Source organism: Bombina bombina, chromosome 3 (genome assembly GCF_027579735.1).
Source record: "Bombina bombina isolate aBomBom1 chromosome 3, aBomBom1.pri, whole genome shotgun sequence".
NCBI lineage: Eukaryota > Metazoa > Chordata > Amphibia > Anura > Bombinatoridae > Bombina > Bombina bombina.
The window spans coordinates 1,169,874,138-1,169,900,001 of NC_069501.1; the positions used below are offsets into that span (position 1 = coordinate 1,169,874,138).

The following is a 25,864-nucleotide window of genomic DNA, read 5'->3' on the forward strand; positions in this document are numbered from 1 at the left end:
TTACATACAAGGTCATGAAGTCTTTCCTTATATTTGTTTGCTATGTACAATATTAGTACCAGTTTCTAATGAGCCATACTAAGACAAGGCTTAGCACAATGGGGTCATTGTATACTGGCAAAATGGGATATTCCTAAAGTTATTTCAACCAAGGAAAAACAAAAGCTACCAGCAATTGTTTTAGTGCAGTCTTGTATAGAAGCTGTGGAATTTGTGGTAACAGCATGTTTGTAATATTATTCTAGTTTGTTGCAGACTTGGAGGAAGTTGCATCTGTTAACACTTATTCTGAATATCTGAAATTTTAACAGTGAGGAGCTGCCACAAGAATGAATGCACTGCAGGGAATATGAGGAAGTACTTCTTCCTAGAATGTGTAATGGAGCCACAAAATAGACTATCAGCAGGGGTTGCAGGGGCTGCTTATGCAAAGGTAACTAAAAAAAAACCATAATAATAAAATCTGATATGCACCACATACAAATAACAGCCTCTGTATAAAGCTAGGTTACTGAAAAAGTTACAAAAGTTTTTAATAAAAATTCTATTCAGCAAATGACCTTTTTCTACTTGTGATAATAGAATATATGATCAAATAAAGAATAAGAGATGGAAATGTGCCTTTAGTTAAAGGGACATTACACTGCAAAACAAGACATGCTCTAATTAGTTATATGTAAGTTTAGCCCTATCAACTCTCCAAGTCTATGAGTTTAATCCCTTTGTGGATCCAGAAATTCTCTGCAATGTTTAAACACAAACATACAGAGTCAGCAGTGATAAAATTACATGCTGTACAAATCAAAGCATGTCATTTGGCACTGTAATGTCAGAGTTATACAAAATATCTCTCTCTCTATGATTAAACATGTTAAAAATATTGTATCACTATAAAGATTATATGTTTAAATGTATTTAGGAAGAATTAGGAAATGCATGTTGCATACCAGAGAACTCATTATTCATTGGCTGATAGCTTGAATTTTATTGGTATAGAGAGACATACAACCACACATATGAAACAAAAAGCTTTATTCTACACAAAAAAAAGACAATCCAGTACAGTTTTCTTCCAACTCCAAAGATGCCTTTGGTATTTAACCACTTTCTTAATAAACGTAGTCCCAATTCAGTGTATACGGTATTAGATTGTAAGATCATGAGCAGAACCATTTACTACCTTTTCCATCACTATGATCTGTATTGTCAAGATACTTCCCCCCACATTGTTCTCCTATAGATTATAAGTTTAAAGAGACCGTAAACACCATGTAGTTACAATATTTTTTATTGAGTTTTGCAATACATATTCTTTGAACAGATCTATGCTTTTAACCCCCTACAAAGGGCTTAAACACATAGTTAAAGACAGTACAGGACTGGCAATGCACTACTGTTCTGGAGATGAACACAGCTGCTGAGCCCATCAGGGGCAGCTAATATGCATAGTACTGGTTGTGTTCGGCACAGGACCAGCAGTGCTTTGGGAGCTGCCTTTTACAAGTTACTGGGTAAATTCTGTGCTATGAAATTTAATTTGCAGAACTTGCAGTAAAAATATTTATTCAATAGTTTTTGTATAGAAAACATATTTCATTTGACACATTAAGGATAAAATGGAGAAGTCCCTTTAAAAGGAATATTGTTCTTATACTAAACCCTTTCACTGAGAATAAGAAATCTGCCTTTCACATTATGTTTTATGCTAACATAGTTACAAAAAAATGAATTTAATAAATGTCTGTGAGGATTATAAGGCTGGCTGCAGTATATACAGAGACTTAGACATTAGAATAGATTAGATAAGACTGGATAGATGTAAACAATATTCTGCAGCTTGTCTTTCTAGAGCTACACTGTTCAGTCTTCAAATGTAACCAGCAGACCAGATTTCATGGGCAACAAGATGTAATCCTGGACTAAAACAGGCAGGATAGGTCAGGAATCTCAGGATACTATCCCAGCTAAGGATTCAAATTTAGAGGTAGATCCGTAGGGTGGGATAACTATAAGTCAGAACAAGTCTGCCCCTTCACTTGGATGCACACAGCTAGGCTAAAAGCACAAATGTGAAGCGTTTGTTAGAGCAACTGGTCAAAAGCCGATTATATGCAGCTGATGAATTGTTTGCTCAAAAAGACAGAGGAACCGCTTCGGCCCTTGATGCTCCTGTTTCCCCGTGAGCATGAAGGCTCGCCGGAAACAGCAGTTATGAAGCAGCAGTTTTAAGACCGCTGCTCCTTAACTGGTCCACCTGCTCTGAGGCTGCGGACATCAACTGCCCAATCTCATACGATTGGGCTGATTGACACCCCAGATTGGCTGCAAATCTGCACTAGTCGGCATTGCACAAGCAGTTCACCAGAACTGCTTGTGCAATGTTAAATGCCAACAGCGTATGCTGTCGGCATTCATTGATGTCTGTCGAACATGATATGCTACAGCCCCAGATAATCAAGTAGTGGTTTTATGTGAATTTTAATTGTTATCATTCAAACTGAATGCGTATTTAAAAAAAAAAAAACTAACAATATTGAAGATTGGCTACTGGTCTGGCTAAGTGATTTAGCTGTATGACCCAGAAGGTCCAGTACACACATAGGCCTCTAGTTATCAAGCCGTCAACCTCAAATACGCTGGAATTCCGCAGCGTATTTGTGGCGAGGCTGATTCGCCTAAGTTATCAAGCCCTACTGCCCGGCAAAAGTAGAATCTAGTGACGTAAGCTTTGATCCGTCGGACTCAGTCCGGCACAGATCGATTCTTACGTCACTCCAGATGTTCCGAACGCAAGTTCGGCACAATCTGACTACTTTTGGAAGTTACCAGGTACGCTCGGCACTTTTCAGGCCCAGCGTACCTGGTTTTCAATCCGCCGCCCTGGATGCGGTGGATCCCATAGGAATCAGTGGGAGTCTGACCATAGCGAAAGCTCATGTTCGCTGCTGCCCGACATCCCATTGATTCCTATGGGAGCTGTCTACACCTAACACCCTAACATGTACCCCGAGTCTAAACACCCCTAATCTGCCCCCCTACACCGCCGCCACCTACATTAAACATGGCAACCCCTAAACCGCCACTCCTGGAGCCCACCGCCACTCTAATAAACTTATTAACCCCTAAACCGCCGCTCCCGGACCCCGCCGCAACTATAATAATTATATTAACCCCTAAACCCCGCTCCCGGACCCCGCCGCCACCTACATAATACCTATTAACCCCTATCCTGCCCCCCCTACACCGCCGCCACCTATAATAAATTTATTAACCTCTATCGTGCCCCCCTACACCGCCGCAACCTATAATAAAATTATTAACCCCTAAACCTAAGTCTAACACTAACCCTAACACCCCCCTAACTTACATATTAATTAAATAAATCTAAATAAATATTACTCTTATTAAATTAGTTATTCCTATTTAAAACTAAAAACTTACCTATAAAATAAACCCTAATATAGCTACAATATTACTAATAATTATATTGTAGCTATTTTAGGATTTATTTTTATTTTACAGGCAAATTTAAATTTATTTTAACTAGGTACAATAGCTATTAAATAGTTATTAACTATTTAATAGCTACCTAGATAAAATAAAGTCAAATTTACCTGTAAAATAAAAACTAACCTAAGTTACAATTACACCTAACACTACACTATCATTAAATAAATTAAATTAATTAACTACAAGTAGCTACAATTAAATAAACTAACTAAAGTACAAAAAAACGCCACTAAATTACAGAAAATAAAAAAAGATTACAAGAATTTTAAACTAATTACACCTAATCTAAGCCCCCTAATAAAATAAAAAAAATAAAAAATAATAAAAGTCCCTACCCTATACTACATTACAAAGTAACCAGCTCTTTTACCAGCCCTTAAAAGGGCTTTTTGCTGGGCATGCCCCAAAGTAATCAGCTCTTTTGCCTGTAAAAAAAAATACAACCCCCCCAACATTAAAAACCCACCACCCACATACCCCTACTCTAACCCAAACCCCCCTTAAATAAACCTAACACTACCCCCTGAAAATCTCCCTACCTTGAGTCGTGTTCACCCAGCCGGGCCGAAGTCATCATCCAAGGGGCGCTGAAGATGTCTTCCATCCGATAGAAGTCTTCATCCAAGGGGCGCTGAAGAGGTCTTCCATCCGATAGAAGTCTTCATCCAGACGGCGTCTTCAATCTTCATCCATCCGGAGCGGAGCCATCTTCAAAGCAGCCGACGCGGAGCCATCCTCTTCCACCGACGCCTACTCGCCGAATGAATATTCCTTTAAGTGACGTCATCCAAGATGGCGTCCCTCGAATTCCGATTGGCTGATAGGATTCTTATTAATTAAGGTAGGAAAAATCTGATTGGCTGATCCAATCAGCCAATCAGATTGAGCTCGCATTCTATTGGCTGATTACTTTGGGGCATGCCCCACAAAAAGCCCTTTTAAGGGCTGGTAAAAGAGCTGGTTACTTTGTAATGTAGTATAGGGTAGGGACTTTTATTATTTAGGTTTTTTTTATTTTATTAGGGGGCTTAGATTAGGTGTAATTATTTTAAAATTCTTGTAATCTTTTTTTATTTTCTGTTATTTAGTGTTTGGTTTTTTTTGTACTTTAGTTAGTTTATTTAATTGTATCTACTTGTAGTTAATTCATTTAATTTATTTAATGATAGTGTAGTGTTAGGTGTAATTGTAACTTAGGTTAGTTTTTATTTTACAGGTAAATTTGACTTTATTTTATCTAGGTAGCTATTAAATAGTTAATAACTATTTAATAGCTATTGTACCTAGTTAAAATAAATTAAAATTTGCCTGTAAAATAAAAATAAATCCTAAAATAGCTACAATATAATTATTAGTAATATTGCAGCTATATTAGGGTTTATTTTATAGGTAAGTATTTAGTTTTAAATAGGAATAACTAATTTAATAAGAGTAATATTTATTTAATTAATATTTAAGTTAGGGGAGTGTTAGGGTTAGTGTTAGACTTAGGTTTAGGGGTTGATAATTTTATTATAGGTTGCGGCGGTGTAGGGGGGCAGGATAGGGGTTAATAAATTTATTATAGGTGGCGACGGTGTAGGGGGGGCAGATTAGGGGTTAATAAGTTTAATATAGGTGGCGGCGAGGTCCGGGAGCGGCGGTTTAGAGGTTAAATAATTTATTTAGTTGCGGCGGGGACCGGGATCCGCAGGATAGGAGTTAATAACTTTATTATAGGTGGCGGCGGTATAGGGGGGGGCAGGATAGGGGTTAATAGGTATTATGTAGGTGGTGGCGGGGTCTGAGAGCTGCGGTTTAGGGGTTAATATATTAATTATAGTTGCGGCGGGGTCTAGGAGCGGTGGTTTAGGGGTTAATAACTTTATTTAGTTGTGGGGGGCTCCGGGGGCGCCGGTATAGGGGGTAGAACAGTATAGTATAGTGTGGGTGCTTAGTGACAGCTTATCAATAAAGCTGTAAAAAAGCCGAAGAGCAGCGAGATCGGATGAGTGATAACTATCACAGTCCGCTGCTCATCGCCCCGTACTTGGTGCGCGGCTTTTTGACAGCTTTTTTGATAACTTTGGCGAACTTATTCAGGTCCGCGGCGGCGATGTGAGGCGAGCTTAGCCAGGTACATCCAGAGCTTCATAACTAGAGGCCATAGTCACGATTGGTTTGGTGGTTACAAATACAGGAGTACCCATCATTAAGAAAAACATAATTTATGCTTACCTGATAAATTCCTTTCTTCTGTAGTGTGATCAGTCCACGGGTCATCATTACTTCTGGGATATTACTCCTCCCCAACAGGAAGTGCAAGAGGATTCACCCAGCAGAGCTGCATATAGCTCCTCCCCTCTACGTCACTCCCAGTCATTCGACCAAGGACCAACGAGAAAGGAAAAGCCAAGGGTGAAGTGGTGACTGGAGTATAAATTAAAAAATATTTACCTGCCTTAAAAACAGGGCGGGCCGTGGACTGATCACACTACAGAAGAAAGGAATTTATCAGGTAAGCATAAATTATGTTTTCTTCTGTTAAGTGTGATCAGTCCACGGGTCATCATTACTTCTGGGATACCAATACCAAAGCAAAAGTACACGGATGACGGGAGGGATAGGCAGGCTCTTTATACAGAAGGAACCACTGCCTGAAGAACCTTTCTCCCAAAAATAGCCTCCGATGAAGCAAAAGTGTCAAATTTGTAAAATTTGGAAAAAGTATGAAGCGAAGACCAAGTTGCAGCCTTGCAAATCTGTTCAACAGAGGCCTCATTCTTAAAGGCCCAAGTGGAAGCCACAGCTCTAGAAGAATGAGCTGTAATTCTTTCAGGAGGCTGCTGTCCAGCAGTCTCATAAGCTAAACGAATTATGCTACGAAGCCAAAAAGAAAGAGAGGTAGCGGAAGCTTTTTGACCTCTCCTCTGCCCAGAGTAAATGACAAACAGAGAAGACGTTTGTCGAAATTCCTTAGTTGCCTGTAAGTAAAATTTTAGAGCACGGACTACATCCAGGTTGTGCAGTAGACGTTCCTTCTTTGAAGAAGGATTTGGGCATAAAGAAGGAACAACAATCTCTTGATTGATATTCCTGTTAGTAACTACCTTAGGTAAGAACCCAGGTTTAGTACGCAGGACTACCTTATCCGAATGAAAAATCAAATAAGGAGAATCACAATGTAAGGCTGATAATTCAGAGACTCTTCGAGCCGAGGAAATAGCCATTAAAAATAGAACTTTCCAAGATAACAACTTTATATCAATGGAATGAAGGGGTTCAAACGGAACGCCCTGTAAAACATTAAGAACAAGGTTTAAACTCCATGGTGGAGCAACAGTTTTAAACACAGGCTTAATCCTGGCCAAAGCCTGACAAAAAGCCTGGACGTCAGGAACTTCTGACAGACGTTTGTGTAACAGAATGGACAGAGCTGAGATCTGTCCCTTTAAAGAACTAGCAGATAAACCCTTTTCTAAACCTTCTTGTAGAAAAGACAATATCCTAGGAATCCTAACCTTACTCCAAGAGTAACCTTTGGATTCACACCAATATAGGTATTTACGCCATATCTTATGGTAAATCTTTCTGGTAACAGGTTTCCTAGCCTGTATTAAGGTATCAATAACTGACTCAGAAAACCCACGTCTTGATAAAATCAAGCGTTCAATTTCCAAGCAGTCAGCTTCAGAGAAGTTAGATTTTGATGTTTGAAGGTACCCTGTATCAGAAGGTCCTGTTTCAGAGGTAGAGACCAAGGTGGACAGGATGACATGTCCACCAGGTCTGCATACCAAGTCCTGCGTGGCCACGCAGGTGCTATTAGAATCACTGATGCTCTCTCTTGCTTGATTCTGGCAATCAATCAAGGAAGCAACGGGAAGGGTGGAAACACGTAAGCCATCCTGAAGTCCCAAGGTGCTGTCAGAGCATCTATCAGGACTGCTCCTGGATCCCTGGATCTGGACCCGTAACGAGGAAGCTTGGCGTTCTGTCGAGACGCCATGAGATCTATCTCTGGTTTGCCCCAACGTCGAAGTATTTGGGCAAAGACCTCCGGATGAAGTTCCCACTCCCCCGGATGAAAAGTCTGACGACTTAAGAAATCCGCCTCCCAGTTCTCCACTCCCGGGATGTGGATTGCTGACAGGTGGCAAGAGTGAGACTCTGCCCAGCGAATTATCTTTGATACTTCCATCATAGCTAGGGAGCTTCTTGTCCCTCCCTGATGGTTGATGTAAGCTACAGTTGTGATGTTGTCCGACTGAAACCTGATGAACCCCCGAGTTGTCAACTGGGGCCAAGCCAGGAGGGCATTGAGAACTGCTCTCAATTCCAGAATGTTTATTGGCAGGAGACTCTCCTCCTGACTCCATTGTCCCTGAGCCTTCAGAGAATTCCAGACGGCACCCCAACCTAGAAGGCTGGCGTCTGTTGTTACAATTGTCCAGTCTGGTCTGCTGAATGGCATCCCCCTGGACAGATGTGGCCGAGAAAGCCACCATAGAAGAGAATTTCTGGTCTCTTGATCCAGATTCAGAGAAGGGGATAAGTCTGAGTAATCCCCATTCCACTGACTTAGCATGCACAGTTGCAGTGGTCTGAGGTGTAAGCGTGCAAAGGGTACTATGTCCATTGCCGCTACCATTAAGCCGATTACCTCCATGCATTGAGCCACTGACGGGTGTTGAATGGAATGAAGGGTGCGGCAAGCACTTTGAAGTCTTGTTAGCCTGTCCTCTGTCAGGTAAATCTTCATTTCTACAGAATCTATAAGAGTCCCCAGGAAGGGAACTCTTGTGAGTGGAACGAGTGAACTTTTCTTTTCGTTCACCTTCCATCCATGTGACCTTAGAAATGCCAGCACTAACTCTGTATGAGACTTGGCAGTTTGAAAGCTTGAAGCTTGTATCAGAATGTCGTCTAGGTATGGAGCTACCGAGATTCCCCGCGGTCTTAGTACCGCCAGAAGAGCACCCAGAACCTTTGTGAAGATTCTTGGAGCTGTAGCCAATCCGAATGGAAGAGCCACAAACTGGTAATGCCTGTCTAGGAAGGCAAACCTTAGGTACCGATAATGATCTTTGTGAATCGGTATGTGAAGGTAAGCATCTTTTAAATCTACAGTGGTCATGTACTGACCTTCTTGGATCATAGGTAAAATTGTCCGAATAGTCTCCATCTTGAACGATGGAACTCTTAGGAATTTGTTTAGGATCTTTAAGTCCAGGATTGGTCTGAAAGTTCCCTCTTTTTTGGGAACCACAAACAGATTTGAGTAAAACCCCTGTCCCTGTTCTGATCATGGAACTGGATGGATTACTCCCATTAACAAGAGCTCTTGTACGCAGCGTAGAAACGCCTCTTTCTTTGTCTGGATTGTTGACAATCTTGACAGATGAAATCTCTCTCTTGGAGGAGAGTATTTGAAGTCCAGAAGGTATCCCTGAGATATTATCTCTAGCGCCCAGGGATCCTGAACATCTCTTGCCCAAGCCTGGGCGAAGAGAGAAAGTCTGCCCCCCACTAGATCCGATCCCGGATCGGGGGCCCTCAATTCATGCTGTTTTAGGGGCAGCAGCAGGTTTCCTAGTCTGCTTGCCCTTGTTCCAGGACTGGTTAGGTTTCCAGCCTTGTCTGTAGCGAGCAACAGCTCCTTCCTGTTTTGGTGCAGAGGAAGTTGATGCTGCTCCTGCTTTGAAATTACGAAAGGAACGAAAATTAGACTGTCTAGTCTTGGCTTTGGCTTTGTCCTGAGGCAGGGCATGGCCTTTACCTCCTGTAATGTCAGCGATAATCTCTTTCAACCCGGGCCCGAATAAGGTCTGCCCATTGAAAGGTATATTAAGCAATTTAGACTTAGAAGTAACATCAGCTGACCAGGATTTTAGCCACAGCGCCCTGCGTGCCTGAATGGCGAATCCTGAATTCTTCGCCGTAAGTTTAGTAAGATGTACTACGGCCTCCGAAATGAATGAATTAGCTAGTTTAAGGACTCTAAGCCTGTCCGTAATGTCGTCCAGAGTAGCTGAACCAATGTTCTCTTCCAGAGACTCAATCCAGAATGCCGCTGCAGCCGTGATCGGCGCAATGCATGCAAGGGGTTGCAATATAAAACCTTGTTGAACAAACATTTTCTTAAGGTAACCCTCTAACTTTTTATCCATTGGATCTGAAAAAGCACAGCTATCCTCCACCGGGATAGTGGTACGCTTAGCTAAGGTAGAAACTGCTCCCTCCACCTTAGGGACCGTTTGCCATAAGTCCCTTGTGGTGGCGTCTATTGGAAACATTTTTCTAAATATCGGAGGGGGTGAGAACGGCACACCAGGTCTATCCCACTCCTTAGTAACAATTTCAGTAAGTCTCTTAGGTATAGGAAAAACCTCAGTACTCGTCGGTACCGCAAAATATTTATCCAACCTACACATTTTCTCTGGTATTGCAACTGTGTTACAATCATTCAGAGCCGCTAACACCTCCCCTAGTAATACACGGAGGTTTTACAGTTTAAATTTAAAATTTGAAATATCTGAATCCAGTCTGTTTGGATCAGAACCGTCACCCACAGAATGAAGTTCTCCGTCCTCATGTTCTGCCACCTGTGACGCAGTGTCTGACATGGCCCTAATATTATCAGCGCACTCTGTTCTCACCCCAGAGTGATCACGCTTACCTCTTAGTTCTGGTAATTTAGCCAAAACCTCAGTCATAACAGTAGCCATATCCTGTAATGTGATTTGTAATGGCCGCCCAGATGTACTCGGCGCTACAATATCACGCACCTCCCTCTGAGCGGGAGATGTAGGTACTGACACGTGAGGCGAGTTAGTCGGCATAACTCTCCCCTCGTTGTTTGGTGAAATTTGTTCAATTTGTACAGATTGATTTTTATTTAAAGTAGCATCAATACAGTTAGTACATAAATTTCTATTGGGCTCCACTTTGGCATTGCAACAAATGACACAGGTATCATCCTCTGAATCAGACATGTTTAACACACTAGCAAATAAACTTGCAACTTGGAAATACAATTCAATTAGAATAATATTAAAACGTACTGTGCCTTTAAGAAGCACAGAAGATCTATGACAGTTGAAAATTAATAAATTGAAACAGTTATAGCCTCAATCCTTGTAAACAACACAACTTTAGCAAAGGTTTAATCCCATTAGCAAAGATAACAAATTCTGAAAGCAGGAAACAAATTACAGAATAAACGTTTTTTATCTCAGTCAAACTATAATTCTCACAGCTCTGCTGAGAGAAATTACCTCCCTCAAAATAAGTTTTGAAGACCCCTGAGCTCTGTAGAGATGAACCGGATCATGCAGGGAATACAATGAGTTGCTGACTGAAATATTTGATGCATAGTAAAAAGCGCCAAAAAACGGCCCCTCCCCCTCACACACAGCAGTGAGGGAGAACAGAAACTGTCAGAAAACAGATTAAGCAACTGCCAAGTGGAAAAAATAGTGCCCAAACATTTATTCACTCAGTACCTCAGCAAATGAAAACGATTTTACATTCCAGCAAAAACATTAAACATAATCTCTAGTTATTAAACAGCTTTATGTATTTCTTACAGTGTAATTCTAGTGAAGTACCATTCCCCAGAATACTGAAGTGTAAAGTATACATACATGACATTATATCGGTATGGCAGGATTTTCTCATCAATTCCATTGTCAGAAAATAAAAACTGCTACATACCTCTATGCAGATTCATCTGCCCGCTGTCCCCTGATCTGAAGTTTACCTCTCCTCAGATGGCCGAGAAACAGCAATATGATCTTAACTACTCCGGCTAAAATCATAACAAAAACTCTGGTAGATTCTTCTTCAAACTCTGCCAGAGAGATAATAACACACTCCGGTGCTATTTTAAAATAACAAACTTTTGATTGAAGATATAAAACTAAGTATAATCACCATAGTCCTCTCACACATCCTATCTAGTCGTTGGGTGCAAGAGAATGACTGGGAGTGACGTAGAGGGGAGGAGCTATATGCAGCTCTGCTGGGTGAATCCTCTTGCACTTCCTGTTGGGGAGGAGTAATATCCCAGAAGTAATGATGACCCGTGGACTGATCACACTTAACAGAAGAAATTCCCTTTTGTGTATTCTAGATATCTAACATTAGTGAAGCTTTATCAAGAGCTTTTGAAAACAGTGGAGCGACCTGGCACCTATGTGACAAGACGCTATTTTCTAGAAGATAAAATTGTCGTTCTTTTTTGTTACTTTTTTTTCTCGTAGAAGAGATACTAGTAACTGGCTTATTTCTTTTCCTTTGCTTATTGTTACAGTGCACTTAAAACACTTTCCCCTGCAAGTGTTAGTATGGAAAACCGAGCATAGATCAGCACATTTTATAGAATCAGCCCCCATGTCTATTTAACATCCATATACTCATATACTACTGTGCTATTCACTAATTAGATGGAATAAAAACATAACTGATCAAAAATAACCTTAATAAAAGACTTCTACATTTCTTAAGATTTTTTACCCAAAATATAGCAGCAAGTGTACTTCTTGTTTACAGTAAACTCTACTGCATGTTACAGAACATAAGAAAGGTATTTCCAATTTATTACAGTCTGGGAGCCAACATTTATAAATTATGTATGAATACGCCTATAAACAATAAGCTGATCTTAGTGCATATAAAATCTACTTTATATTATAGAATAACTGGGGGCCCATTTAAGTAGTGTAAATGTATGATACACAGTGAAACTACTGAACATTTGCTTGGTCTAGGTACAGATATTGTAAAACTTGCTGAACTCACATGTTTTCTTTCATGATTCAGATTGAGCATGCAATTTTAAGAAACTTTCTCATTTACTCATATTATCAATTGTTCTTTGTTCTCTTGGTATCTTTATTTAATGTAAGCTTACGAGCCGGCCCATTTTTGGATCAGTACCCTGGATAGCGCTGGCTGATTGGTGGCTGCATTTAGCCACCAATCAGCAAGCGCTACCCAGGTGCAGAACCAAAGATGGCCCAGCTCATAAGCCTACATTCCTGCTTTTTGAAATAAAGATACCAAGAGAACAAAGAGAAATTGATAATAGGAGTAAATTAAAAGTTGCTTAAAATTGCATGCTCTATCTGAATCATGAAAGAAAAAAATTTGGTTCAGTATCCCTTTAAGTAGGTATGAGATTAAAAGCATTGAAATAATAAAGAAATGTTGGATTCCTCTTGCAAAATTTAAAAAAAACGATACTTTATTGTTCAATGGTAAAATACAAACGGAAGCTCAAAAAACTTGACATACAACAAGCGCAGCACCAGGGCTTACGCGTTTTGGCTGGGTTAGCCGTAATCATAGCCTGTTGGTGCTGTGTCTTACAGGTAATTTAAGACACATGCTAAATTTTAGTTGACCAATAAAATCAAAGTTACGCCCATTGTGTTAAATGTAAAAGGAGTCTGCACATAATAGAGAAATGTTTAGAGATTTGTCACACAGCTTAAACTAACCTGAGAAACATCACTACAATGCAATGAATAGGAATATATAAATAAATATATATACACCAAGCAATAATTTCATAAGTACATTCAGTGAAGAGAAAGTAATAAGGATAAGGGAAAGGGAGGGAAAAGGGGGAAAGGAAATGAGGGGAAAAAGAGGGGGGGTGGGAAAGGGTAAGGAAAGAAAGGAAAAGGGGGGGGAGGGCGGAAACGGAAGGGAGAAAAGGATGGGAAAAGAAGGGGGGGAGGGGGAAGGAGAGAGGGGAAAGGACAAAGTGTCAGTGGGAATGCAAAATTATATCTATTCCCAATAATTGATCAAATCAAATTTAGAATTTAGACCCCTGGGTATTCTGGTGTCCAATTTGAACATCCTTCCCCTTCTCCCCCTTCTTTTCCCATCCTTTTCTCCTTTCCGTTTCCGCCCTCCTCCCCCCTCCCCCCTCTTTTCCTCTATTTCCTTCCCCTTTCCCACCCCCCTCCTTTTCCCTCCCCTTCCCTTATCCTCTCCCCCCCCCTCTCCCCACGCCTCCCCTTCTTTCCCCCCTTTTCACCCCCCCTTTCCCTTTTATTCTTGTTTTATATTATTTTATTAGATTGATATATCTCTAAACAAGCACATTTATTCATTCATTTATCAACTTATAAGGCATGCTGGAATATTTATTACAATTTTTACATTTTTCATTTTCTATTGTATTTCTTAGTCTGAACTCGTGAATATTTAACCAATGAAATTTGCATATCTTACATGTATTTCAGGTAATGTTTATTTATTTACTTTCTCTTCACTGAGTGTACTTATGAAATTATTGCTTGGTGTATATATATTTATTTATTTATATATTCCTATTCATTGCGTTGTAGTGATGTTTCTCAGGTTAGTTTAAGTTGTGTGACAAATCTCTAAACATTTCTCTATCATGTGCAGACTCCTTTTACATTTAACACAATGGGCGTAACTTTGATTTTATTGGTAAACTAAAATTTAGCATGTGTCTTAAATTACCTGTAAGACACAGCACCAACAGGCTATGATTACAGCTAACACAGCCGAAACGCGTAAGCCCTGGTGCTGTGCCTGTTGTATGTCAAGTTTTTTGAGCTTCTGTATGTATTTTACCATTGAAAAATAAAGTATCTTTTTTATATTTTTGCAAGAGGAATCCAACATTTCTTTATTATTTGTACACTGTATCCAGCCGGTTGGACGACTCCTACGGAGCTCCGTGCACCCCCTGTATGTCAGGCTTGACCCCTCCCCCTGTTGTCAATACTGCTCTGAGCGTGAGAGCATACCGCCACAACGAGGAGGATCCCCATGGCTGAGACGCTGTTTCCTCAGCTGAACACGCTGGACTAGATGAGAGACAGGCCTACAAGCCGCGGACTTTGGTGATCCGATATCTCCCTATGCTACAGTGCACAGCTACAACTGAAAGAAGAACCCAGCCAGAAGTGGGGTAAGCCATACATTGAATTTTATATTCACCTGGGAGTGAGGGGTATCGCCACTACAGGGCACACAAGTGTGTGTATCCACTACATAGTGGATCTTTTTACTGTTGGTCACTCAGAAAATTTCTGTTTATAAAAGCATTGAAAGTCTTGTTTTGATTTCACTCTGCTCTTTTTTAAACCAAACCTTTTAAATCAGCACAGCCACATTTATTTGTTGTAATCTATCAACCCAGATGAACCATTTTCATCATTGTTAAGGAACATATTGCTTAATATAATATGATCAAATTACAAATCCTTTGCTAAGAAAAAAAACATACCTCTTGCAAATGTGACTCTTTTTTCCTTGATGACAAATTCAAATGCTTCTCTAATATTGAATTGTATTTTTCACTCTCTTTGTCAAACTTCTTTTTTCCTTCCTGTAAAACATATACAAAAACATTTTTATAATTCAACATCCAATAGTAGCAATTCATATACTGTAAGTAGGCATTACAAGTCAGAACAATATATTTTGTGCATGGTATATTATAGAATTACACATGACTGTAGAAGAACAAACATACATCAAACAGACCGGCATGCAAACATTTTAAAGGGACATTAAACACCTCAATATATTAATACAAATTGTTTAATTACATTTGGTAAAACAACTTTGCAATATACATCCATTATTTATTTTGTTCTCTTTTCCTGTAATTTAATTCTAAATATTGTGGGCTTTCCAACTCAAGTTAAATAGAGAGATGCAGGCACAGCTATATGCCACACAGTCATTGGTTGCACACTCTATTAAGCCATTTATAACCATTCCTAATTGCCTCAGTGTAACCTTAGTTACAATATGGCGGTACCCATTGCTTTATGAATATGTAAATGCTTATATACATATATTGTATATTTACAGGGAACACACAGTCCCCATAGACTGCAATGTAAAGGCACTTTTCAGTGCCGTTTTTTTCTAACACACCACGCCCGCTCACTTTAACACTAAAAACTTCCTTGTGCTTTTTTTAAAAAAAATATTATTAGGTTATTAAATTAATAACCTACCCTTTCACTTAAAAGGGACATGAAACTCAAAATTATGTTTTCATGATTCGAATAGAGCATCTAAAAAAAACAAAAAAAAAACAGCTCAGCACAGAGTGGAAATGGCTCAGTAGTTAAACATTACACGCTCTATTCGAATCGTGAAAAACATAATTTATGCTTACCTGATAAATTCCTTTCTTCTGTAGTGTGATCAGTCCACGGGTCATCATTACTTCTGGGATATTACTCCTCCCCAACAGGAAGTGCAAGAGGATTCACCCAGCAGAGCTGCATATAGCTCCTCCCCTCTACGTCACTCCCAGTCATTCGACCAAGGACCAACGAGAAAGGAAAAGCCAAGGGTGAAGTGGTGACTGGAGTATAAATTAAAAAATATTTACCTGCCTTAAAAACAGGGCGGGCCGTGGACTGATCACACTACAGAAGAAAGGAATTTATCAGGTAAGCATAAATTATGTTTTCTTCTGTTAAGTGTGATCAGTCCACGGGTCATCATTACTTCTGGGATACCAATACCAAAGCAAAAGTACACGGATGACGGGAGGGATAGGCAGGCTCTTTATACAGAAGGAACCACTGCCTGAAGAACCTTTCTCCCAAAAATAGCCTCCGATGAAGCAAAAGTGTCAAATTTGTAAAATTTGGAAAAAGTATGAAGCGAAGACCAAGTTGCAGCCTTGCAAATCTGTTCAACAGAGGCCTCATTCTTGAAGGCCCAAGTGGAAGCCACAGCTCTAGTAGAATGAGCTGTAATTCTTTCAGGAGGCTGCTGTCCAGCAGTCTCATAAGCTAAACGAATTATGCTACGAAGCCAAAAAGAAAGAGAGGTAGCGGAAGCTTTTTGACCTCTCCTCTGCCCAGAGTAAATGACAAACAGAGAAGACGTTTGTCGAAATTCCTTAGTTGCCTGTAAGTAAAATTTTAGAGCATGGACTACATCCAGGTTGGGCAGTAGACGTTCCTTCTTTGAAGAAGGATTTGGGCATAAAGAAGGAACAACAATCTCTTGATTGATATTCCTGTTAGTAACTACCTTAGGTAAGAACCCAGGTTTAGTACGCAGGACTACCTTATCCGAATGAAAAATCAAATAAGGAGAATCACAATGTAAGGCTGATAATTCAGAGACTCTTCGAGCCGAGGAAATAGCCATTAAAAATAGAACTTTCCAAGATAACAACTTTATATCAATGGAATGAAGGGGTTCAAACGGAACGATCTGTAAAACATTAAGAACAAGGTTTAAACTCCATGGTGGAGCAACAGTTTTAAACACAGGCTTAATCCTGGCCAAAGCCTGACAAAAAGCCTGGACGTCAGGAACTTCTGACAGACGTTTGTGTAACAGAATGGACAGAGCTGAGATCTGTCCCTTTAATGAACTAGCAGATAAACCCTTTTCTAAACCTTCTTGTAGAAAAGACAATATCCTAGGAATCCTAACCTTACTCCAAGAGTAACCTTTGGATTCACACCAATATAGGTATTTACGCCATATCTTATGGTAAATCTTTCTGGTAACAGGTTTCCTAGCCTGTATTAAGGTATCAATAACTGACTCAGAAAACCCACGTCTTGATAAAATCAAGCGTTCAATTTCCAAGCAGTCAGCTTCAGAGAAGTTAGATTTTGATGTTTGAAGGGACCCTGAATCAGAAGGTCCTGTTTCAGAGTTAGAGACCAAGGTGGACAGGATGACATGTCCACCAGGTCTGCATACCAAGTCCTGCGTGGCCACGCAGGTGCTATTAGAATCACTGATGCTCTCTCTTGTTTGATTCTGGCAATCAATCGAGGAAGCAACGGGAAGGGTGGAAACACGTAAGCCATCCTGAAGTCCCAAGGTGCTGTCAGAGCATCTATCAGGACTGCTCCTGGATCCCTGGATCTGGACCCGTAACGAGGAAGCTTGGCGTTCTGTCGAGACGCCATGAGATCTATCTCTGGTTTGCCCCAACGTCGAAGTATTTGGGCAAAGACCTCCGGATGAAGTTCCAACTCCCCCGGATGAAAAGTCTGACGACTTAAGAAATCCGCCTCCCAGTTCTCCACTCCCAGGATGTGGATTGCTGACAGGTGGCAAGAGTGAGACTCTGCCCAGCGAATTATCTTTGATACTTCCATCATAGCTAGGGAGCTTCTTGTCCCTCCCTGATGGTTGATGTAAGCTACAGTCGTGATGTTGTCCGACTGAAACCTGATGAACCCCCCGAGTTGTCAACTGGGGCCAAGCCAGGAGGGCATTGAGAACTGCTCTCAATTCCAGAATGTTTATTGGCAGGAGACTCTCCTCCTGACTCCATTGTCCCTGAGCCTTCAGAGAATTCCAGACGGCACCCCAACCTAGAAGGCTGGCGTCTGTTGTTACAATTGTCCAGTCTGGTCTGCTGAATGGCATCCCCCTGGACAGATGTGGCCGAGAAAGCCACCATAGAATGTGAATTTCTGGTCTCTTGATCCAGATTCAGAGAAGGGGATAAGTCTGAGTAATCCCCATTCCACTGACTTAGCATGCACAGTTGCAGTGGTCTGAGGTGTAAGCGTGCAAAGGGTACTATGTCCATTGCCGCTACCATTAAGCCGATTACCTCCATGCATTGAGCCACTGACGGGTGTTGAATGGAATGAAGGGTGCGGCAAGCACTTTGAAGTCTTGTTAGCCTGTCCTCTGTCAGGTAAATCTTCATTTCTACAGAATCTATAAGAGTCCCCAGGAAGGGAACTCTTGTGAGTGGAACGAGTGAACTTTTCTTTTCGTTCACCTTCCATCCATGTGACCTTAGAAATGCCAGCACTAACTCTGTATGAGACTTGGCAGTTTGAAAGCTTGAAGCTTGTATCAGAATGTCGTCTAGGTATGGAGCTACCGAGATTCCCCGTGGTCTTAGTACCGCCAGAAGAGCACCCAGAACCTTTGTGAAGATTCTTGGAGCTGTAGCCAATCCGAATGGAAGAGCCACAAACTGGTAATGCCCGTCTAGGAAGGCAAACCTTAGGTACCGATAATGATCTTTGTGAATCGGTATGTGAAGGTATAATCACCATAGTCCTCTCACACATCCTATCTAGTCGTTGGGTGCAAGAGAATGACTGGGAGTGACGTAGAGGGGAGGAGCTATATGCAGCTCTGCTGGGTGAATCCTCTTGCACTTCCTGTTGGGGAGGAGTAATATCCCAGAAGTAATGATGACCCGTGGACTGATCACACTTAACAGAAGAAATATAATTTTTAGTTTCATGTCCCTTTAAGTGAAAGGGTCCCTTATATTGTCTATGAATATAAAACTGTCATTAAAAGGGTAATTCTGAATCAGAATTAGCAACACTACAGTGATATCACACGACAAAAATGTGCAATTTAATTCCGGTAGATTTCCTTGGTCACATAAGCTACATAACATTACAGAGATGTGCTGTTGGGATAAGGGTTATATATGGAGTACATGAACCAAGAAAGTTGCCTTAGCTGAAGTGCAGACAAACACACACAATCACACACACAATGACACACACACAGACGCACAACCACACGCGCACACACCACACAGACACGTGCACACACACAACCACACGCGCGCGCACACAGGCACAAGCACACACAGATGCCTGGATTAGGCAAACACCTTTTAAAAAATCAATTATTTCAACACGTGATGTGATTTCAAAGCACCTGCAAAATATATAAACCTAAAGCTGAGACTGCCTCATGAAATACAGACTATAAAATCAATTACGTTATTTCACTGCGATTCGTATTAGGAAATATGTCATCAGTCTCTGCACATTTCTTTTTCTGCCAAGTTTTGGAAAATGTAACTACTGACTGGATGCCACATTTATCAGTTTCTCTCATTACAAGTCAGCTATTCTCTAATTTATCTTTTGTTACACCAGTCTGCTGTATGGGCCAGCACAGAAAGTGTTACTGATTTTTTTTTTTTTTAAACTATAATAAATTATACGAACACTATGTTGTTGTTTTTTTCCTTTCTAGACACACAACAACAAATCTAAAAAATGAATGGCTATTGTAAGTAAAAGACAGCACTATACGAATATATAATGATGATAATAATAATAATCTTAATAATCATTAGGGCTGCAACTTTTGATAATCGATTAATCGGCCGATTATTTTTTCGATTAATCGACTAATCGGATAAAAAGAGAATCAATAATAGTTTTCTGTGTTTTAAATTAAAATCCACATAATGAGTATTACAAATATAAACTTCAGACTAAAACTTTACATTAACACAACTGTTTCTTCAATTTTTAAGAAGCAGAGCACAGTTTTATAATTATACAAAACAAAATCACAAACTGTTTGAAAAGTGGTAGAACTAGAAAGAGTTAGACTATCACTGTTAATAACATTCTGTTATTCACTCTTTCAGAAACTTTGCATTGAAATGCAAAAATCTCAACATGTGCACATGCTTCTGGCTAAGGCTGGTTCTCTGTTTGCAGCTATATTTCCTGCAGCAGAGAAAAGGCTGTTGAGGTGTATAAGTAGGGGTTTTGCCAATTTCACCAAAGTGGGATATTTATCTTTGTTAGCTCTTCACCAATGCTAAGTGTTTTCTACCTTGGCAAGGGACCTCTCAATAAAGTAACCCTTGACTTCATTCTAACATAAAAATATCTTGAATATCTATATGCAATGGTAAATCACCAGCTATAAGGTGAGGGGAAATATCTAGACCGCTCTAAAAATAACAAATATATACTTAGAAAGGTTGAATCTGGTACCTATCACAATTTATTAAAAATATAAAAAAACAATAAAAAACTAAATCAAAAGTGCTAAGGACTGTATATCAATAACAGGACAAAGCCTTACACATTTATTTATACAGTACATATAATCAGCAATAGCAAGCAATACGCTAATAATTGCGCAAACAGATAATAGTGCACATCAATTTAAATAACTCCCATCAATCTAGGGGCAAGGTGTAAACAACAAGCTTGGCACTATATCATGCAAAGCATAAATTCCAAATCACCCGATTTAATATAAAACAATCCAAATGATGACTATTATATCTGGGTTGCACATAAGCCATGGGTAGTTGTAAACTTATACTGTCCTGAAAAAGTGAAAAGTAGACGTCTGTAGACGTCCTTTAGGCTAAGGACATAACCATAAAACACAATACCAAGTGCAGGAGTTCATTGGAGTGAAGCAGCTGGTGTTGTGCACAGACCAACTAATTGCAAACCAACTAATCGATTAATCGATTATGAGATTCGTTGACAACTATTTTCATAATCGATTATTATCGATTATGACGATTAGTTGTTGCAGCTCTAATAATCATATTAATAATAATAATAATAATAAAGGTTATGCAACATAATTCTACAATGTACAATGAAGGAACATTGAAAAAACAGTTATAAATAATAATATAATTAGTAATTTAAAAAATCATATAGTTTAGTTACATTGAAGAAAGGGTAGAATTAAAGGGACATTAAACCCAAAATATTCCTTTCACGATTCAGACAGAGCATGTGATTTTAAAAACCTTTTCAATTTACTTCTATTTTCTCATTCGCTTTTGTTCTCTTGGTATAATTTGCAATGCACTACTGGGAGCTAGCTGCTGACTAGTGGCTGCACATATATGACTTGTCATTGGCTCAGTCAATGTGTTCAGCTAGCTCTCAGTAGTGCATTGCAGCTCCTTCAACAAAGGATTCCAAATTTGATAAAGAAGTACATTGGAAAGTTGTTTAAAATGATATGCTCTATCTGAACCACGGAAGAAAAAAATGTCTTTCATGTTCCTTTAAAATTTTATATATTTCATATTTAAAGGGACATTAAATCCATAATTTTTCTATCATGTTTCAGACCATTTACAGTTTTATAAAAGTATCAAATTTACATGTTTGCATTCTCTTTGTATCCTTTGTTGAAGGCTTACTCCCTTTTACACCAGATTTGGCCATTTCAGGGCTTACGGGATCTCCCAGATTTATGATATCTGTTGTTTCTACTATATGAACTTTGTCAGAGAAGAGCTGATCTCTGACAGGGAAAACCCTTCTAGGCTGGCCAGGCTCCTGGAACTGTCAGCCGGCCGCACCACAACTGATACCCGCCTAACCCATCTCAGACTGGCCAGGCTCCTGGAACTCCGGATTGGCCGCATCACTCCAGAAACCCACTAACTTAACCCTGGCAGCTCCAGCGGCCCTTTGCCCCAGAGCTCCACTCTTGTTGGAGATTGGTAGCCCCTAGGGAGGACAAGAAGTGGGAGAATTGCTGGAAGAGAGCTCCTTTGGGAACCGGGGGTTTTGGACACCCCTACCCCCCTATCTTTGCCGGGCTGTAACAAATCATGCTGCTTTTTGGACTGTGGCACCTGGGGACCGAGATGCCACAGGAAGTGCCCCTGCTCCCCCGTGATCCACCAAAACCACCACCTCTGTGTCCTAGGACTCTGTGGGACTGTGGCTGCTATGGCAGGCGCCAGCCTGTCTGGAGGGGCGGGAATGACGGGAGATTCGGGAGTAAGATAAGATCCTTTGTTTGTGTCTAAATGGAGAGTGTGTTTCCTAATAAATTCAGTTCTTGCTTTACCTGAATGCTAGTCTGTCTAGTTATTTGGGTGGGGATTGCTATAATCACTTTCTCCGCTTGTTCTAGGTTCCGGGTATCAGAAAGGAACCCTCTGGCGGAGCTACCTAGTTGGGTTAGCCGGAGTCTGCCACTTTCTCTGCTACATAACGACCTGTTGTCAGGGAGAGGAAGGACCCTCTGGCAGAGCTACCTAGTCAGGGTTGCCGGAGTCTGCCACAGGGTGGGACCCTGAATACTGGTGTGGTCAAGGTATCGGGGTGGGCTACTGGCTGTAATCACTTGGCGGCTACACAGCTGCAGTCGGTAGGGATGAAGCAGGACTCTTTTGGCAGAGCTACCCAGTCGGGGTAGCTGGGGTATCCGTCACAATCATCAATGCATTATAATGGCCCTTTAATGTCTACTAAGAAGTTTTTCTTCTAAACAGTGCCCTACAAGAATTAGAAAAATATGTTCAAAGTCTTTTTGCTTATTTACTAAATGAAGATGAAGACACAACTGTTACATTGGATAGAGCCCATCGAGCCCTACGAGCTAAACCTTCTGAGAATCTACCGCCTAGAGATGTGATAGTTAAGGTTACAAGCTATCCGATTAAAGAAAATTTGATGAAAAGGCGAAACAAAAACACCCAATAAAATTCAAATCAATGGATTTACAACTCTTTGAAGATTTGTCCCCCAGGATGCTTCAAAAAAGAAGAGATCCGAGACCCTTGACAAATAAACTATGTGAGCAAAATATTCCCTATAGATGGGGACACCCATTCAATTTACAAATACAATGGAGAGGCAAGAGGATCCTGTGTCACTCTCCAGAGGAAATACCATCAACATGCAAAGATCTAAGAATAGACCCTCCTCCATATTTGGATAGTGGCACATCTACTATCAATCGACCCAGGACGAATCCATTGCCTCAAAGACCTGAATGGCAAAGAGTGCCCTCTAAAAGAAACGACAAACCACCATTCAGGCAAAACCTCGGCAAAGCTGAAGGCCAAGAAACCACATATAAACTATCCTTAAGTATTCTGTGTTTTTATTATCTTCTTTGTATGTTTATTTTTTGTTAGACATTTTTTCCTCTTTCTTAGGGTACCTGAGGTGACGTATTATCTGTTATACTAAATGCCTTCCGCTTTTTCAACCTTAGGAAAAGAGGGGTTAAGGAGCTAGACAGTTATGTAGGAAAATTTAAATCTACAATAGTAGACAATTTTGTAAAAAATGTCTAGTCTTTCTTGGGTTACTACAGATGTTATCAGTTAGGTGTGAGAATAAGCCAAAAAATGGATTTAACACCTTAAAGTTGCAATCTGTTTTACCAAGCCCAATTGTTAGAGTATTCCCCTGGAAATTAAAGCTTTATGCTTCTGTTTTATTGTTGTTTTGTAAATATTTTGTTTGTTGTTATATTGTTATGCCTAAGGAACCTAGATGAACATTCAAATGTCTATGTAGAAGTGACATGTAAATGTAGCAAGTCAGTGTTACAATATTTAAATGACTGCATGACATAATACCACAAGCTCTAATGAGCAACAATTACACATCATCACACAAAATGTGAAAGGGTTTAATTGCCCAAATAGAAGAAATATTGCCCTTCATGATCTGCATAAAAGAGGAGGGAATATTTTGTTATTACAGGAGACTCATTTTAAGGCCAACAAGATACCAAAATATTTCACCACTCATTTTACTCTACCATAGTACAAATCGACACAAGAAAGAAAATGGAGTAAGTATTCTTATACAAAAGTCTGTTACATTTAAAATGTTACAGACAGATAAAGCTAAAGGAAGGAAGGTAGTTGTGTATTTCAGGTTTATTGTTTGTTATGGTTTACAATAGTCAATCTTTATGTACCTAATACACACCAAGACTCCTTTATAACAAATGTTACACCTAAGATATTGGACAATACTAAAGGCCCACTAGTTTTGGGGGAGATTTAAATATTCCATTGGTGCCTTTGATGGATTGTTCAAATCTTAAAAGTCAAATACCACACAAATCTTTGCAATCAATCTGGCAAAATCTCAAAACCCTCACCTTACACGACACCTGGAGATATCTACACATGCTAACCAAATATTATAGTTTATTTTCTCACCCACACAAAATGTACTTACGACTTGATTATATTCTGGTTGATCATAACACACTTTCCTATGTTAGACAATCCAACATAAAACACACAACATGGTCTGACCACTCCCTGGAGTGTTTCCTCGGTTGGCCTTCTTTAGTTGGAGACTAGATGATACAATGTTCTTAAACCCAAAAGACCTGGAAATCTCTACCGAGCAGATTAACACCTATTTTTCAATAAATACCACCCAAGATTCAAATCCAGATATGATCTGGGAGGCACACAAGGCCTATATAAGAGGTGAATTTATAAAATCTAGAGCAAACAAGCGCAGATTAGACAGGAAAATGTACACATCACTAGCCCAATAATTAGCTGAATTAGATTTTCTAGTGAAAATGAACCCTAAAGATGACCAACTTTAGAAACAACTAAGCGATAAACGAAATAAACTAAATGAACACTTACAAATTGAAACTCAAAGAAAACAATTATTCTTGCAACATAAATTTTATGACGAAAGCAATAAAACAGGTAAATTACTAGCAAGAGCACTTAAAAGGCAACAAATAAAATCATATAGTCATTCAATTACAGCTAAAAATGGAAATCAAGTAGAATTATTATTATTATCAGTTATGTATAGTGTGCCAACAGATTCTGCAGCGCTATAAACATAGGCAGAGTACAACAACACATTTATAGGGATCAAACGGGTAGAGGGCCCTGCCGAGAGTCGCACTGTTTAGTCAGCTCTTAAGAAGGTGATCTACAAACAGCTGGACTCTTAGGCTTACGTGCTAAGGGGGTTCAAGGGGATAGCAATGGAGGGGAGGAACTGGTATAAAGAAAGGTTAGTGTAGGTTGTATGCATCCCTGAACAGTAGAGTCTTTAGGGAGCGCTTGAAGCTTTCAAAACTAGGGGAGAGTCTTGTGGAGCCAGGCAGAGAGTTCTACATGATGGGAGCCAGTCTGGAGAAGTCCTGTAAATGAGAGTGTGAGGCGGTAACAAGAGAGGAGGAGATTAGGAGGTCATGAGCAGAGTGAAGGGGATGGGAGGGAGAGTATCTGGAGACAAGGTCTGAGATATAAGGGGAGCAGTGCAGTTAAGGGCTTTGTATGTCAGAGTGAGAATTTTGTGTTTAATCCTAGAGCCAAAAGAAAGCCAGTTAAGGGATTGGCAGAGAGGTGCAGCAGATGAAGAGCGATGTGTAAGGAAGATGAGCCTGGCAGAGGCATTCATTATTGATTGTAAAGGAGCAAGGCGGCAGCTGTGGAGACCAGAGAGGAAAGAGTTGCAGTAATTGAGGTGGGAAAGGATGAGAGAGTGGATTAAAATCTTAGTTGTGTCTTGTGTAAGGAAATGTCTAATTTTAGAGATGTTTTTAAGTTGGAAGAGGCAGGATTTAGCCAAGGACTGAATGTGAGGGGTGAAAGAAAGATCTGAGTCAAATGCGACCCCAAGACATCGGGCATGCATTGTAGGTGTAATGATGGGGTTCTTGATAGTTATAGAGAGATTGGGGTGGATATTTTGGAAGAGGGGGGGGGAGGAGATCAGTTTTGGAGAGATTTAGTTTGAGGTAATGAGAGTACATTCAGGAAGAGATGTTAGAAAGACAGTTAGTGACACAGGTTAGCAAGGAAGGAGATAAGTCT

General features: G+C 40.1%; 1 protein-coding gene across 1 annotated transcript in view; it reads right to left on the minus strand.

Moving 5' to 3' along the window:
• Window positions 1-25,864, minus strand: part of ARHGAP42 (Rho GTPase activating protein 42) — a 530,853-nt gene that overhangs the window by 252,216 nt on the left and 252,773 nt on the right. The window contains exon 4 of the mRNA XM_053708589.1: window positions 14,768-14,869. Coding sequence (XP_053564564.1) covers window positions 14,768-14,869 — 102 coding nt within the window. The remainder of the gene's footprint in view (window positions 1-14,767; window positions 14,870-25,864) is intronic.